Source organism: Daphnia magna, linkage group LG1 (assembly GCF_020631705.1).
Source record: "Daphnia magna isolate NIES linkage group LG1, ASM2063170v1.1, whole genome shotgun sequence".
In the NCBI taxonomy this organism is placed as follows: domain Eukaryota; kingdom Metazoa; phylum Arthropoda; class Branchiopoda; order Diplostraca; family Daphniidae; genus Daphnia; species Daphnia magna.
This window is the reverse complement of record NC_059182.1, coordinates 2,317,490-2,332,788: the sequence shown is the minus strand read 5'-3', so window position 1 is coordinate 2,332,788 and position 15,299 is coordinate 2,317,490. Positions and strand designations below refer to the sequence as shown.

At 43.3% G+C, this 15,299-nt stretch overlaps 4 protein-coding genes and 2 non-coding genes across 12 annotated transcripts; 2 read left to right on the top strand and 4 right to left on the bottom strand.

Annotated features, from left to right (window-relative positions):
• Positions 1–332: 332 nt before the first annotated feature.
• LOC116936396 lies at positions 333–7,715 on the top strand. Of its 5 annotated transcripts, XM_045177278.1 has the most exons (13): positions 333–470; positions 562–723; positions 787–1,122; positions 1,187–2,413; positions 2,573–3,184; positions 3,261–4,445; positions 4,515–4,674; positions 4,745–4,903; positions 5,335–5,450; positions 5,519–5,628; positions 5,695–5,862; positions 5,925–7,167; positions 7,222–7,715. In XM_045177278.1, exons 4-13 carry the CDS (start codon positions 1,228–1,230, stop codon positions 7,476–7,478), a joined length of 5,196 nt encoding a protein of 1,731 aa, XP_045033213.1. In that variant the 5' UTR covers positions 333–470; positions 562–723; positions 787–1,122; positions 1,187–1,227; the 3' UTR covers positions 7,479–7,715. The 5 variants fall into 5 exon arrangements, with proteins under 5 accessions (XP_045033213.1, XP_045033205.1, XP_045033207.1 ...); XM_045177270.1 differs by having other exon boundaries at positions 787–2,413; positions 4,748–4,903; XM_045177272.1 differs by having other exon boundaries at positions 787–2,413; positions 7,246–7,715.
• Trnat-cgu lies at positions 4,946–5,031 on the bottom strand. Its single transcript is given in 2 exon segments — positions 4,946–4,981; positions 4,996–5,031. It is a non-coding gene; the product is annotated as a tRNA-Thr (tRNA).
• Trnat-ugu lies at positions 5,211–5,282 on the bottom strand. The gene has a single exon. It is a non-coding gene; the product is annotated as a tRNA-Thr (tRNA).
• A 378-nt stretch (positions 7,716–8,093) lies between the features above and the next one.
• LOC116936439 (glutaredoxin-2, mitochondrial) lies at positions 8,094–8,898 on the bottom strand. The gene is made up of 5 exons (XM_032943588.2): positions 8,661–8,898; positions 8,548–8,595; positions 8,367–8,471; positions 8,259–8,304; positions 8,094–8,195 (listed from the first exon to the last, which is right to left on the bottom strand). Exons 1-5 carry the CDS (start codon positions 8,745–8,747, stop codon positions 8,146–8,148), a joined length of 336 nt encoding a protein of 111 aa, XP_032799479.1. The 5' UTR covers positions 8,748–8,898; the 3' UTR covers positions 8,094–8,145.
• Positions 8,899–8,997: 99 nt separating this feature from the next.
• On the top strand, positions 8,998–12,112 carry LOC116936409 (copine-8). 3 transcript variants are annotated; one of them, XM_045177326.1, is made up of 6 exons: positions 8,998–9,278; positions 9,575–9,684; positions 9,757–10,471; positions 10,541–10,673; positions 10,728–11,055; positions 11,119–12,112. In XM_045177326.1, exons 2-6 carry the CDS (start codon positions 9,596–9,598, stop codon positions 11,528–11,530), a joined length of 1,677 nt encoding a protein of 558 aa, XP_045033261.1. In that variant the 5' UTR covers positions 8,998–9,278; positions 9,575–9,595; the 3' UTR covers positions 11,531–12,112. The 3 variants fall into 3 exon arrangements, with proteins under 3 accessions (XP_045033261.1, XP_045033271.1, XP_045033264.1); XM_045177329.1 differs by lacking the exon at positions 8,998–9,278 and adding an exon at positions 9,298–9,444; XM_045177336.1 differs by lacking the exon at positions 9,575–9,684.
• Positions 12,050–15,240, bottom strand: LOC116936406 (splicing factor 1). Its single transcript, XM_032943556.2, has 7 exons — positions 14,636–15,240; positions 14,421–14,496; positions 13,704–13,856; positions 13,532–13,638; positions 13,302–13,456; positions 12,941–13,240; positions 12,050–12,875 (listed from the first exon to the last, which is right to left on the bottom strand). Exons 1-7 carry the CDS (start codon positions 15,069–15,071, stop codon positions 12,186–12,188), a joined length of 1,917 nt encoding a protein of 638 aa, XP_032799447.1. The 5' UTR covers positions 15,072–15,240; the 3' UTR covers positions 12,050–12,185.
• Positions 15,241–15,299: the final 59 nt, after the last annotated feature.

Genomic DNA, 15,299 nt, shown 5'->3' with positions numbered 1-15,299 from the left:
GCCATGTAACGGTCATATAGAGCCAAGGATGGTTTTTAGGGGTCCGGCTTCTGTATATATACACCGGCCTTGATCCGCTTTTTTAGCTGCTGTAGCGGCAGCAGAAAGTAGCAGAGTACAGAAGTCGCAATGGCAATTCAAATGTCGCCGTCGGAAACAGTCCTATAGCGATGAAGCAGCTTTATCCTACAGCGACAAAAAGCGGAAGCATGCGATTCTACCATCATACACAGAAGGTTACGTCCATACTATAAACTTTGCCAATCGGTTGAATTGTGAATAAAATCTCACAATACATGTACTATTCTAAAATATATATTTGATATACAGGTGAACTTACCTTATATCAAGGCAGACCGCAATGTTCAGTTGCTGGATATTCGCTAGGCCAAAAGCGCGAACGGATGGCTATAAAAGATGCAGTTGTGGAAGAAGAAAAAACAACAACAGCGACATGTGATTGAATCCCGGTACGTATGGACAACACGAAAGCGACCTCGATTGTCTTTGTTTAGGATAGTTGGATGGTAACCGACGCTCCTGCTCTTTACTATAAACCAGCTCCAAGATGGTCGAATGTCAATAGACAAAGGATTGCTGATTCCAGGAGCCCTATATGGAAAGAAAGAGCATTTGGTATTAAGTAAAACACATCCAAATGCTATCGTTCTACTCGTTCCTAAAAGTCGTCGGGTGTCTATGTCTCTAGTTAGCCCCCAGACGGTAAGTTGAAAATTTGTTTGTTTGTTTTTTATTCTTTTTGTTTGAATTTCTTTTTTTGGTTAGAGTCTTTCTCTACTTTTCTCCGTCTGTTCTCGTACCCTCTCCACTAAGGCAATCGGTGGAATGAAGGAGTATAGGAGGGAAATATTCGGCGCGGACGGATATAGACGAGCTATTTATAGTCGAGACGTTTGGAATCCTCTACCCAACACACATACACACACCTTACACATAGCCTATGTTACAGTATGAATCTGTGTGTGTGTGTGTGTGTGTGTGTGCGTGTGTGCGTCTTGCTAGACCTTGGTCTGACCCATCTCTTACGAGAGTAGTCTTCTCTTTGCCGTGTTCCAGTCGAGTCCGCTAAACGTCGGGATCTTTGCATTCCGACAGACAATGGTGTGAAAGTTTCAATTATCATTACCTTTGGTACCTCTACGCTATACAAACCGTCTTATGGCAGACGATAAGAATTTATCCAGTCCATTCGCCGGGCAAAGAGAAATGAATCCTACCGAGGCAGAGGAAGCGTGGCAACAGGAGAAAGAGTTTCTGGATTATATGTTCGTTTCGCTTCGTCACGGCAGTGGTGGAGACGAAAATGGAGCCGCTGAATCGAGCCGGATACGTCGAACTGGGCAGCAACAGCAGGCATCGAGCATATCTTGCATCACTACGACTGCTAATAATACAGACATTAGCTCCACAACAAACAAGACTTTGAGTCCTGTCAAAACGGAAGCTCCGGCCGGGTTAGATCACTTGGACAACCTGTGCAAGTTGATGGAACAGCTGGGCGAACTCCGCGATGCCAACACTCGACTCCAGAAACGAGTCCATTACCTTGAAGACATGAAAACCCTTCAGGAGATGCATCAGGAGCTGGATTTGTTCGTGGGCAGTGATTCAACAGCTTCCACCTCAATGCACAAAGCGGACGCTGGAGCTGATCGATCGTTGGACAGTCTTGATAGTGGCGAAATATTGCCCATTACGCAGGCAGAATTATTGGGTCACACTGCTGACTCCATCAAATCTACAAATAATAGCAGCAGTGACCATCCTTCCGGCGGAGGACATCAGTCACGTTCGCCGGCCGGCAAGAAAATCAAAAGCAATCACCACATGAAATTTAAAAAGCCTGGAACGTTATTGAAATACCGTGAACGCAGTAAATCGGTTGGATTTGATGAAAACGTCGTTCCGGCCATCAACAGTGAAGAAAATGAGGTCGATTATGATAATGCCGTCAATGCATCGACCACATCAACTCCATCGCCTGACAGTTACAAATTACCCGGAACGTCCGTGACTCCTCGAGGTCGATCCAAGACCAAAGTCTCCAAATGGACTAGAGTTAAAGAGGCTTTCCGTTGGGAGAAGGCCCATGTCGACCAACACCAAGCCAACAGTCCGTCATGTGCTACTAAAGTTAATAACAGCCCCTCCAAGCATCCGGAGAAAGAGGAAGCAGCACTCAGCAGACAGCAAGTCGTTGCTTATCAACACTCCCTGTCACCGGAAAGTCCCGGTCATGTTATGGCCCGTTCTCCTAGTCCCGTCTTCCGGTTAGGACGCAGAAGGAGGTCCACGACGTCACGGGGGACATCCACATCTTCGTCATCACTGTCCGAGTGTCCTCTCGAATCGGAAATCCTCAAGTCATTCGCCGATGCCCAGGAACTTCCTCGTACGTGGAAACTTGTTTTCCTTTCATTTTGATTGATTAGTTCATTTCAATCGCCACTAGGTGACGTCCTGTCGAGATGCCTGGATTTATTTTTGGACACAAACAATTTTATTTTTAATGAATGTGATGGTTATTTCAATTTCGTCTTTTTTCATTTAGTTTTCCATCTCGAAAAGAGGCCGTCTAGTCCCGAAGTGAATAAACTCTTAACGGAAGGCAGCGAAGAGGAATCTGGCGGACTGCTCGATTTGCAGCGGGGCTACGTGCTTTCCTTGCCGCAAATGAAACGACTGCATCGTCAGAGCACCGTCAGTTGCGATGGCAATTTCGCCACATCCTCGCCAAGCACGAATATTGCCCAACTGCCAGAACGAATCCCTGAATCACAAATACCTCCGTCTGAAATTCCATCCGAGCCGGATCCGATCAGGATGAAAGGGCCCGAATCGCCGAACCGGAGGAAAACTAGTAAAAATTGCAACACCTTGATGACGGCACCATCCGACCAGCAGGAACTCGTCCATCCAATCCAGGCCGGCGCTGTTGAAAGCACGGACGAAAATGTCGGATCGTTCATCTCAAATTTACGCAGTCAGTTGAAACCTATCAACGAATGGACGTCTAAATGGCATTGCGACCTCATGAAGAATAGCTCGGCTTTGCCCACCTCCCCTGGTGCCGTCAGTCATGTCGAAACGAGTTCCAGGAGTTCTCTTTCTGTACCTTCTACGCCGAATCAGCATCAGGCATTCACCTTTGACGAATTTCCTGGTACATATTGTGATGATGATACATATGCCATTTTCTTTGTTCTATTTTCAGCTGATCAGTAAAATTTTCTATTTAGAAGCTGGACTGGAGCTCGGAGCGGTCAGTAGAGAAAACAGTCCTGGAGGAAAGAAGAATCTCGATCTTGAAACCGCAATGATGTCAACGCTTATGAACAGCAATACAATCAAAAACAATCCTGGCTTATTGTTAAATAGTATTTCACCTGAATTCCGAAAGAAAGTTGAAGTTTGGGAACGGCTGAAATCGGGCTTGTCCCCGGCACCGGCCGCATTCGATTCCGGTGCTTTAGCTTCAGCGACCCCGCCAACTCCGACAACGCCTCACCAAATCCAACAACACGGTGGCAAAAAATCGGCGGATAGTCCGGATTGGAGCGATATTGGCAAACGCAGGAGCGAACCGGATAAATTGCCGCCTGCATTCAAAAAGAAATTGGCCGAATGGGAAATTCGTAAAGCGGTGGCTGGAAAATCCGATCAGAATGTCGAGGAATTGCACAAAATCTTACCACATGATTTTAATAGAAAACTGCAAGAATGGGAGCGAATGAAACAGCAACAAGCCGCTGCTGGGAAAATGTCGGTCGTTGCTGGAAATCAACCGGGACTGGAACGCCAAGGCTCCGGTAAACATAATCATCACAACCGCGGCAAACAAGTGAAATCGGCTCAGAAGACGGAAGAAGTGCAACAACATCGGGGCGAGAAACAAAAGGAAAAAGATCTTCAATGGCTGGAAAAAGAATTGCAAAAAATTGAGCGCGAAAAATTGCGACTGGAACGCGAACGAGAAAAATACATTGAAAGAGAATCTCGACTGGAAAAAATACGAGAAGCCATGAAACAGCCGGGTCACGGCCCTCAGCGCGAAATTTGCATCCGGACCTCAACGGGGGAATTTCGGTTTCAAGGACTATCCCGAAAATTCACGAAAAAACTTTTCCAGTGGGAGGAACAAAAAGGAATCCGTCCAGAAGCAAGCACTATTGCTTTATTGGATGGCGCGTTCAGTCCCAGCCGGCCTGGCCATCATCACCACTTGCACAACCATCACCATCCAACTGCTGGTGAATTTAGTTCCAGTATATCGGTACGGCCAAGCAATTTGTCGGCAATCTCACGATCGAAATCCGAAAGCAGCGTGGCAGATCTAGTTAGCGCTAGTGTACACAGTCAGCCGTCCAGCTTGTCTCTCAACGACGCTGAAACAGCTACCGACTTTGACCGTCGATTGGCCTCTGGTAAATGTTTGTGACTTCTCCCGAAGGGTTTCGAATAAAATTGTTACCGGGGTCTTCTGTTGTTTGTAGATCAAGAAGAAGGTGCCCAATCGACACCCGGACCGGGGGCTCTCCTCGTGGAGGTGGAGGACGTTACGGAGGAATGTGCAGCTGTCGTTGATATTCCGGAAGTCAAGCCGCAAGCCCCCATCTACAGCATCGCTCCAGCAGAGCTCCGCCAAACAATACAGTACATAACTTAATAACAACTAATTGTTTTTTGTTGTTGTTTTGTATCATTTATCTTAACTTATGTATAGTAGGAGCGAACAAAACGAACAGCCAAGGTTTCAGGTGGGGATAACCGGTCCGACAAGGGTGGAACGCAACGACTCCGTTAGGACTGAAGCCAGCTTTAAGCTACTAGAAGAAAATTTGTCACTTTTGGACAGGCTCAGAGCCAAAGGTGAAATTGTCAAGTAAGTAAAAGAAAGAAAAGAAAAGAAAAAAAAAAGAAGGTGTGCCTCCTGTGAGGATTGAACTCACGACCGCTGGTTATCTTCGAATGATTTACGAGACCAGCGCTCTACCACTGAGCTAAAGAGGCTCGTGTTTCAAAAAAGTTTTAAATAAGAATAAAGCGTAAAGGTGAACAACCTAGGATTTTATAAAAACATTAATGGTATTACGTAAAAGGAAATTGCTCCGGTATTCACAAAAATGTTATAAAACAAGTTTTTGATATTCGTTACTAAAAGTAAAGCAAAATGTAACGAAAAAAACGAATGCCCCCTGTGAGAATTGAACTCACGGCCCCTAGTTTACAAGACTAGTGCTCTGCCACTGAGCTAAGGAGGCGCTGACAAATCTATTCACGAAATAGTATAGAAAGCTGTCTGTCGTTCTACAGATACCTGGAATTACAGATGACTTCCCTTGACGGTGATATGGCGGGTGTCGTAAACACTCAGACGGAGGAAATGGTACGACTTAAGGAAGAGGAAACTTGTCTTTCCGATCAAGAAGGTAATTTATGGATACTTATTTCTCTATAGCGCTCGACTTTGATACATTACCTGGTTGTGTGACTGTAGAGAACAACTCAGTTGCGGGAAATACGTCTACCGTTGATCGCCTGAAACGGCGTATTGTCTTACTTGAAGGTCGTGGCCAGCAACTGAAATCTGAGAAAGAACATCTCCAGGTTGAATCCTATTCTACTTTGAACTCAAAGGGAATTAAAAAACAACGACTAATTTCGTATTTTCAGGCAGTATATCAAAGGCAATGTAGCCAGCAAGTGCACCTAGTCCAGCACTTGGTCGGTAAAATGCAACAACTGCGTGACATTGGCAACGTTTCTGGTACCACTCCCCCGCCGTTTGATCCAGAGGCCCTCCAGCGACTGGACACGCTCACCACAGAAATCCTTCAAGAGGTAGTACGCAATGCATTAGCACCAAAACAAAATAAATGTTTGAAACCTCACTTGTCTTTTAGGCCCAGACTTTGGAAAATTCCATGAGGCATTCTCAAAGGCTTCCGACGGCGTGTGGAGACCAGGGAGGGATCACTAGACCAACATCATCCGCCGTTAGATTTCCAGAGCAACTAAGTATTAAAGCCAATCAACTCAAAGAGGAATACGAACGCCTGCGTTCTTTTGATTCGGACTTGGAGACGAATTCGGATGAAGAGCCAGAATCGACTCCAGTTCCTCGAGTGCTACTGCCCCAGTTACCGCCAGTTCCATCCGAAATGAGTAGCGCAGCCCGTAAGAAAGTCTTTGTCGAGACGCACCGCTTGGTTTTCGCTCCTTTAGAGACGAATGTCACCGATCCTGTGCCCATCTTCCAGGCCGCTGTCGGAGAAAATGAAACTGAGGATGGCGAAGTGGTTCCATGGCGACGGATACGTAACGCAAGAGATCAGCCTAACGATGCCACACAGACATGGAGAATGAATTCGTTGACGACAACCCCAACTGAGGAGTCCCCATTCGATCAAGGCCGTCCGATGGCGGTCGCAACGGTCCGCAACACTGCTCCAAACATTCGACGGATGATCGATAAATATCACCAACGAGTCACAGCTTCTGGCAAGGATCGCTCAGCTCCAACGTTTCAACTCCGTTCAAGATGTGATTTGCTAACTGACGAGCGTTCCAGTTCATCAACACCTCCACCTACGATTGTTGTCGAAAATAAAGGCCACGGTTCGCCTCCTACACCAGCAGCTGATAGCCCATTACCATTCGAGCATGCCGGACAACTTCACCCCAATTGCATGGTGCAACTGAGCAAATCGCTGAGTGCAGGAGCTATGAACCCGACATCGACTGAAAATCAACGAACGGGGCCCTCTAGCTCTTCTAACTGGAAAGGGAGTGGAGTATTGCGTTCCCAAAGTGGACTCCAGTTACCCAGTGGTCAGGTTGCCCCATGCATTCGCAATCCAAGTTTTTTTCGGAAATCCCCGCTCGATCCGTCCATTGACGATCTGCTGCAGAAGTATCGAGGTAGAAGACAGGTGGGCAATGTGCCAGCAGACTTGCCTAAGAGCCCTACATCCAATCCGGAGCGAATACTTAAATTGAAGCAAGCTCGGGAAGCGTTTCTCACGGTTGGTCCCGGTGCCATTCCGTCATTGGAATTGCGCCAATCCGAAGAACATGCCCAATCAACATCAGCACCCGAAGAAGAGCTACAGTCCATCTCCTCAAGTCCAACCCTAGTTGTTCAAGGTATTGAAGCCAAATCAGTTGTCCAGAAGTTGTGCAGACAAAGTTTGTTTGTAGATATTACCTTTGATGAATGTGCAGAACAGCCAGACACCAGGAGCTGTAGGTCACAAGAAGAAAGCGTCAGTATGACTGGGGCCCGGCCTGTTGCTGGAAGCAGCGTGCCTTCCTCCCCTGCACCTTCTCGGCGATCTAGTAATAACGATAATTACCGTTCCCGAGGTGAAAGTCCACAGCGAAATCCGGTAGGCCGGCGCAGCTGGCTTAAACAGCCCTCAAAACTTTTCTTTCCCAAATCCCCAAAAACCCCATAAAATAATTTAAACAAATTAAACAAAGAACACAACCTTGATGCCCCAGACTTGCCCATACACACAGTATATAAAATATGCATAAAGTTGGCAAACATCAACGTTCCCGCGGTCCTAATTAAATCGTTTTCGTTTGTTCACAGTGCCAAAAGGAGAGAATGGTTGTTTCCGTTTGTTTCATGATTGCTTTGTTTCATTCGGCTTGATGAACAATCGAATTACACACTTGTATGAATATGAGACCGATCAGATTGCCTTCCATGTATCGTGGGTCTCGGGCTTCCTTTCTCACAAATTTCTATCAATGTCTTCGAAGAAGTTTCTCTGAAAGTATTACCATACGGTAAACTATCCAAAAGAAAGCTTACCAGTAGTAGCTACTAGAGTACTCAATAACGTTATTCTCTTGGGCAACTTTCATATGAATAACTTAAAAAGGCACAACATTAAAATAAGAAACGGTAGAAGCGTGTGATCTTGCCTGACAATTCCTGCCTTTACACGCAAGACAAAATCAACGATTAAGACAATTGACAAAGAATAGCAGATTTGATTTGCTATGACAGATATGTTAATTTTGCATCAAAGCAAACTAACATTTTGAAAAAGCTAACCAAATAAGACAATATGGCATGTATTGACACCACAATACCAACATGATGAACCAGCATTACTTCAACATTTCTTGAAGCTTTCCTCGTTTGTATAGGCTTTGGGTATCTAAAATTGACATTCATGATAAAGAACTCATATTTAAATAAATAATTTTGACAGCTTATTTACCAGTTCCACCTCCAATACATTGGCCTTTAATGAACACCCTGGGAACCTGCCAATTTATGGTTTGTAATACTGTGATACATAAACTTTTTAATTTAATGTGGAAATTACAGTTCGGGTTCCTGTCATTTTTCCAAGAGCATCCTGAATTTGTTCACTGTCTTGTACTTGATCTAACTCAATAAGATCATAAGGCTGACGCAACTTGTCAAAAACCTGAAGTGATAAGGTTATTATTCATTAATTTGTAGGTTTGCGATCACCAACTGTTGCTTCGAAAAGTACCCAGTACCTCTTTAGCCATGGTGCAATAGGGGCAATACGTTTTTGAATATATTACCTATTTTAAACAATTTTCATAAAATGATGAACAATAAAATATGGAAATTCAACTTATGTTTTTACCACAGTGTTTTGAGAAATTCTCTGTCGAATTGTGTTGGTTACTGCACCACTCATTTCACTAGATGGACTAGAAGAATTGACTCCCATCAAATTTGAATTCGATCAAACAGTAACACCCAATGTGACTAACTATACCAAGGAATATCAAAATTACGGGAGGACTGGGCGGATTTGCATGTAAAGGTTCAACCAGATTCAACTAGTGGCAAAACTATCTGTGATTTTGGGTACTATGCAAGTTAGGAAGAAGCCAAGCAGACGACTACAAGAGCCTTTTTATTTTTGTTTTCACTACGGCCTACGGGGTACACTGTACACAAGAACGGGCTCATTTATTATGGTAGGTTAGGACGTTAGGTCACCCTGGTTAGGTTAAGAAAGTGAAAGTTTTCATCATAATTTCGTACTTCATCTCAGCTGATTACAATTGTGCACCAACATGTATTACTGTATTACACAATAAAATTTTCCCTTCAAAACGTCATTCTTGTATGGGTATCGCGTAATCTTCTAGTAGGGCACCACTCATAGCTTTAAAATGGATAATCTTCCTTCTTTTCGTCCGGGCTCTGTTGTAGCTCCACCAACTTCCCAAGTGGAAGTGACATTTTCTGCAAGGCAAGTATAATTTATATATTGTATTGTATATATTATTCGTCGCCCAGATTTGAGATTACCACAATGAGATGATAGAATCCGAAAATACAACCCTTTAAGCCATAGCGATAAACACCAAAGATAAAAAATATATACGATTTTGGACGATTGTATCACGATTTTGTCGGTAAGCGTCCTTCCAAGTCCCAATACAGTTGAGGGTTTTGGATGGCTTGTGTTAAATCTCTATTTTCTTTGGGAAATGTTATAACTCCCTGTCCCCTATAACAGTTTTTTAAAGAAGTATCGCTTTTCAGGCCATAAATGTGTAAAAGAAAATGTTAGCTGCCCAAGGAAATAACATGACTAAGTTGGGCGGTTACGCGGCGGGATTATGCAAGGAAATGGAAATTAGTTTAGCTGGGAGGTTGTTATTCTGTTACTAGTAACAATTTGTTTGTTTATTTTGATAAAATAATTGCATTTTATTTTCTTTCAGGAATCTACCGGATTTGGATTATTTGTCGAAATCTGATCCAATGGTAGTGGTCTATATTCAACCCTTTGGGCACAATCAATGGCAAGAGTTTTCTCGAACTGAAGTAATAGTAAACTCCAGGAATCCTGACTTCACTAAGAAGATAGTGATGATGTTCCGGTTTGAAGAACAACAGAAACTCAAGTTTGAGATCTATGATGTGGACTCTTCAAGTTCTGACTTGAGTAGACATGACTTTATTGGTTGGGTTGAAATTACACTCGGAAACCTTGTCTCTCAGCATGTTATTCAAAAGAAGATTGAATATCATAATCCCAATCTTAATAGAGGGACACTGATAATTTCTGCAGAAGAGCTTTCCTACAACAAAGAAGAAGTGGAGTTCCAGCTAGTTGCTCATGGATTGGATAGAAAAGACTTTTTTGGCAAATCTGATCCTTTTGTGATCATTTCAAAATCAGTAGAAAGTGGAGAATATGTTGCAGTACACAAAACTGAGGTTATCAAGACTACTTTGAATCCTGTTTGGAAGTCGATCACGATCCCCGTGAGAAATCTCAATAATGGAGATTATGAAAGAACACTCAAGTTGGAATGCTGGGATTGGAATCGTAGTGGCTCCCATAGCTTCATTGGCGAAGCTTTCTTCAGTCTTCAGAAGCTTATAGCAGGCCCTTTACCCATGACACTTTTTTGTATGAACCCGGAAAAACAGGTATGCAACTAATTTCAAAAATGCAATATCCTTTGGTTATGTTAACCACATCTCTTTCGTCAAAATTAGAGAAAAAAGAAAAACTATAAAAATTCGGGAAATTTTGAATTCGTCCACTGCAAGATCAATCCAATCTATACTTTTCTTGATTATTTGCAAGGTGGTACAGAAATCAACTGCACAATTGCCATCGATTTTACAGGTTGAACCAAAGTTTGTAAGTTATTACCTTTTTCTAGCATTCATTTTAATATAGCGTCCAATGGCGATCCCAACACTCCGTCGTCGTTGCATTATCTCGGTGGAGGTCCAACGCTTTATGAACAGGCACTGTCAGCTGTCGGCGAAATAGTCGAGGATTACGATTCCGATAAACAGTTCCCTGTTATTGGTTTTGGTGCCCGCTTACCGCCGATAGGACGCGTTTCGCACGAATTCCACGTGAACTTTAATCCAACCAATCCTTACTGTGACCGTGTACCCGGTATCATTGGAGCCTATCGTTCCTGCCTTCCCCTTGTCCAACTATATGGTCCAACCAATTTCGCTCCTTGCATTCGCCATGTCACTAAATTCGCTCAAGCGTATGTTCTAGAATGTCGAAAGGTTTACCTCGGAAGTAATTGTTTTCTTCTATCCATCCCCAGGTATCAAGATGGATCCCATTATTTCATTCTCCTCATCCTCACCGATGGTATCATAACCGACATGTATGACACTAAGGAAGCCATTGTTGATGCCTCGAGCCTTCCTTTGTCCATTATCATCGTTGGAATAGGCAACGCTGATTTCAGCGCGATGGACGAATTGGATTCAGATACAACAGTTCTCACTGCGCCGTCTGGGAGAAAAGCCCAGCGAGACATTGTGCAGTTTGTTCCATTCAGCAAATTTTTAAATGCCAATATGGATCCCGCGCTAGGCAGACTTCATTTGGCCCGTGACGTTTTGCGTGAAATCCCTGACCAATTTGTAGGCTACATGAAAAGTCGTAAAATTAGTCCTAAACCTCCCCGTTATGACCTTTCTAGGTTACCGCCTGACCCTAACCTGTCCTAAATCACTTTCTTAAAATTCTCTTTAGGTGTCTTACGCTTCGTTTTCAATACGTGTGAGGTACTATACAAAATGTTTAATTGTTGTGATTTACTATACTAACATTGTTCTGAATTTCAAAGCCCAACCATGTCACTACTGTTTTGCTCATTCTTGTCCCTATTATTCCAGACATTTAAGTCCTTTACGCTAAAGTGTTACTGTTGGAAGAAAAAAATTAAATTGTTTAAACGTTACGCTTGAAGAAGTCAGAAAATTATCCCTAATTCTCCCCGTTATGACCTTTCTAGGTTATCGCCTGACCCAAACCTGTCCTCAATCACTTTCTAAAAATTCTCTTTAGGTGTCTTACGCTTCGTTTTCAATACGTGTGAGTTTGATGTACTATACCCAATCTTTAAATGTTGTGATTTACTATACTAACATTGTTCTGAATTTCAAAGCCCAACCGTGTCACTATTGTTTTGCTCATTCTTGTCCCTATTATTCCAGACATTTAAGTCTTTTACGTTAAAGTGTTACTTTCGGGAGAAAAAATTTAATTGTTCAAACGTTACGCGTGAATAAACAAATCAGCATGATCAATTTAGAAGTATGAATAAATTCATTACGCCTAATTGAGACCAAAATTCGGTACACAATAAACGTTCATCGGGAACTACTGAGGGGGTGGTGGTGGTGGTATTCCCATCATAGTTGACATATCACTACCGGGAGGGAGAGGTGGGGGCTGCTGCTGGGACTGACCTGGTGGAGGCGGTGGGACTCCGTAAGTTCCGTATGAGGACTGCTGAGGTTGCTGTCCCCAGCTATAATACCCTGGCGGGGGAACACCAGGAACAGGAGGAGGCCCTCTTGGCGGCGGAGGAACTGGGGCAACAGGAGACGTACCTGGCACAGGTGGTGGTGCCACTCCTGGAGGTGGAGGCGGACCTTGGGCGTGCCAACCTCCCCACTGAGGTGGTCCACCCATCCATGGCTGCATACTGGATTGTTGTTGTTGTTGCTGCTGTGAAGTGGAAGAGGCTCCTTCAGTACCAGGAGGAGGCGGAACCGATGACATGCCACTGTGACCCATCCATCCCCCGCCCATGGGAGTGCCCCAAGCTTGCGGACCATAGTTTTGTGGGGGACCCCATTGATTGGTAGCGGGCTGATTTGGCCCTGGGCCGCGTGGGGGTACACCACCACGGCCGCTCATTGGTGGACCTGCAGTAATAGCTCTAGGTTGTCCCTGTTGCCGATCAAATAGTCCCGAACTTCCATGATAGCTTTGACGAGTGCCACTTCCCGATCCCTCACTCTTAGGTGGAGGACCTTCTCCCAATTCAGCCATTAAAGACATATACTGTTTTGGGAATTCGTTAAGATATTAGTAAAATAGTAGCAAAGAACCACTTGAATATGAATTACCTCTTCGTCGATTTTGTTTCCAGGTGCTCCATCGGTACTTCCAGAATTACGTGGCGTTCGGCAATCGCGAGCGATATGACCAGTACCCCCACAGTTGTTGCAGATAACGGTATTAGTGACGTTAGGTTTGTCAGGACATTGCCAGGCTTTGTGAGTGGTAGCGCCGCAGTTTGAGCAACGTGGACCGAACTCGCCTTCACGAAACGTGCCATTCAGCATAGCCAATTCTCTCAGCTGCATTTTTCGTAAATCATTTTGATCCTCTGGTACTTCAACAGCTTCTTTAATGATCTTTTTAATCTGTAAAAAGAAATTGGCATCAGAGATAGTTTTGCATTGTAATAAATTGTGTCATTCTTACGCGGTCGACTGCCTTTTTTATGGCTTCCATACTATTTGCTGTTACGTAGGCATGTAGTGGTTCATCTTCGCCCGGCAAAGGCTTACCCACCTTACCTTCCTTGACTGAACCTTTACCTCGAATTATGATTTTTGCGCCAGTATCCTTTTCCATAGCTAAAACGAAACGACAAAATAAAACAAACTATTAATATTATTTGTTTTTGATTTGATGAGAAGAGAAGGCATTACATTTCAAAGTGTTTCCACGTGGGCCAATCAGCAGACCAACGAAATTGATTTCTGGATGCTCTTCTTGCGGAATCATGACTTTATCAGAGACGCGCGTCATAGGGGGTCTAGTCCATACAAGGGAAAATACTAAGCAAAAGATGACTATGTGAATGTTCAATAAAATTCTTACTTGTAGTCTACAGGGGGTTTAAAGTCAGCATTTAAAGAAATCATCTTGGTTATCATCGAGTGTCGCTCCTCTTCTAGCTTACGGCGCATCCGGTATTCTCGCGTATTCAACCTTTTGCCATCCGTCCCGTAAATTGGTTCCGGGGAGGGCGATCTAAAAAAAAAAAAAAAAAAGGGATAGAAGAGAAAAAGGAAGCACAAATGAGTTTCCCTTTTCTTGGACTGAATTCAGACGAGAATAATTGTGTACGATTAATTATGTTTTGAAATTGATTAAATGTTCTGAAAATTTAGTTAATCCGTCCAGTTGACCAATGAGATGTGAAAAAACAATGATAAAAAGCCATTTTAGAAAAAAAGGCAAAAATTTCCTATTGAACGATAATATTTCTTTGAAAATAATGCACGTCCTGTAAAGGTTCAAAAATGTCAAATTATAGGCTCCCTACATATGAACCTAACAGGCGGCATTAGTACGATTTCAGTTTGTGGTGAAATAAGATTAAAAAGTCAACCAATTAATCGTCACAACCTTAAATCATTTGTTAGATCCTGAAAGGTCTTTGGAGGAGATGGAAAAAAAATACATGGAAAAAATTTGTTTTTTGCCTACTTAGTAATTAAAAAGTGAAAATTCAAAGAACAAAAACCACTTGAACTTGATTAACTATGAATGTTTGGGAAAGAAACAAATTAGTATTGGCTTTATGTATCAAACCTTTCTTCTGGATTGGGGGCAATGCCTAAATCACCAGTCCTCAGTTTCCGTGTTATCTCCTCAATCTTGAATTGGACTGTAAAATCATAAGTCAATACACACAGTATTATGGTGAATCAGTTAATACACTAAAAGAAGACATAATATGCACTCCTGTACACAAGCAATGCATAACATTTGATAATTAAAATAACCTAAATGCACTAAATTATTACCTAGATATGCCTCCTCCTGATCCTTGGTTAAATTTGCTGGTAAAACAGTTGGCATGCCAGGAATGAAAGTTTTCTCTTTTTCATCTCCACCCCAGCGTGAACGTCTTTTCTTCTTTTTTTCTCCACCAAGTGAATTGTCATCTGAGTTATTGCTGTCCTCCAGACCTCTTTTCCATGTACCAGCACTGGCAGATGTAGATGAAGATGTCGCATAGCCGTAGCTGGGAGTCGTTGACGGTTGATCGAATTTCGATTCGTACCTTGTTTCATACTTTGGCTCGTAGCTTCCGTGAGAGCCTGAGCCTTCATCGTCCGAATTAAGATAGTTCGGGTTTAGAAGGGAAGAAGTTGCTTGCCGACGTCCACCGGTCAGAGCTGGATTTACCCTACCCAGAGGTGTAGTATTGGCACCCGTCGAATGAGCGTTACTAGGCATGACTGATGGCAAATATTGTCAGATTTTTTTAAGTTAAATGTTGAACAATCGAAAAAACAGAAAACGAACACGTATCGTCAGGTTAGAATGAGTTCAATATTTTAAAGACATTGGAGAGAGCGGTCGTCCGACGCCAGACGCCAAATTCCTTTTCCAATATGGCGAGGCAACATTGCCGTATGCACTGAATCGAAGTTTTTTTTTTCTTTCACATCCATGCAACGTTGC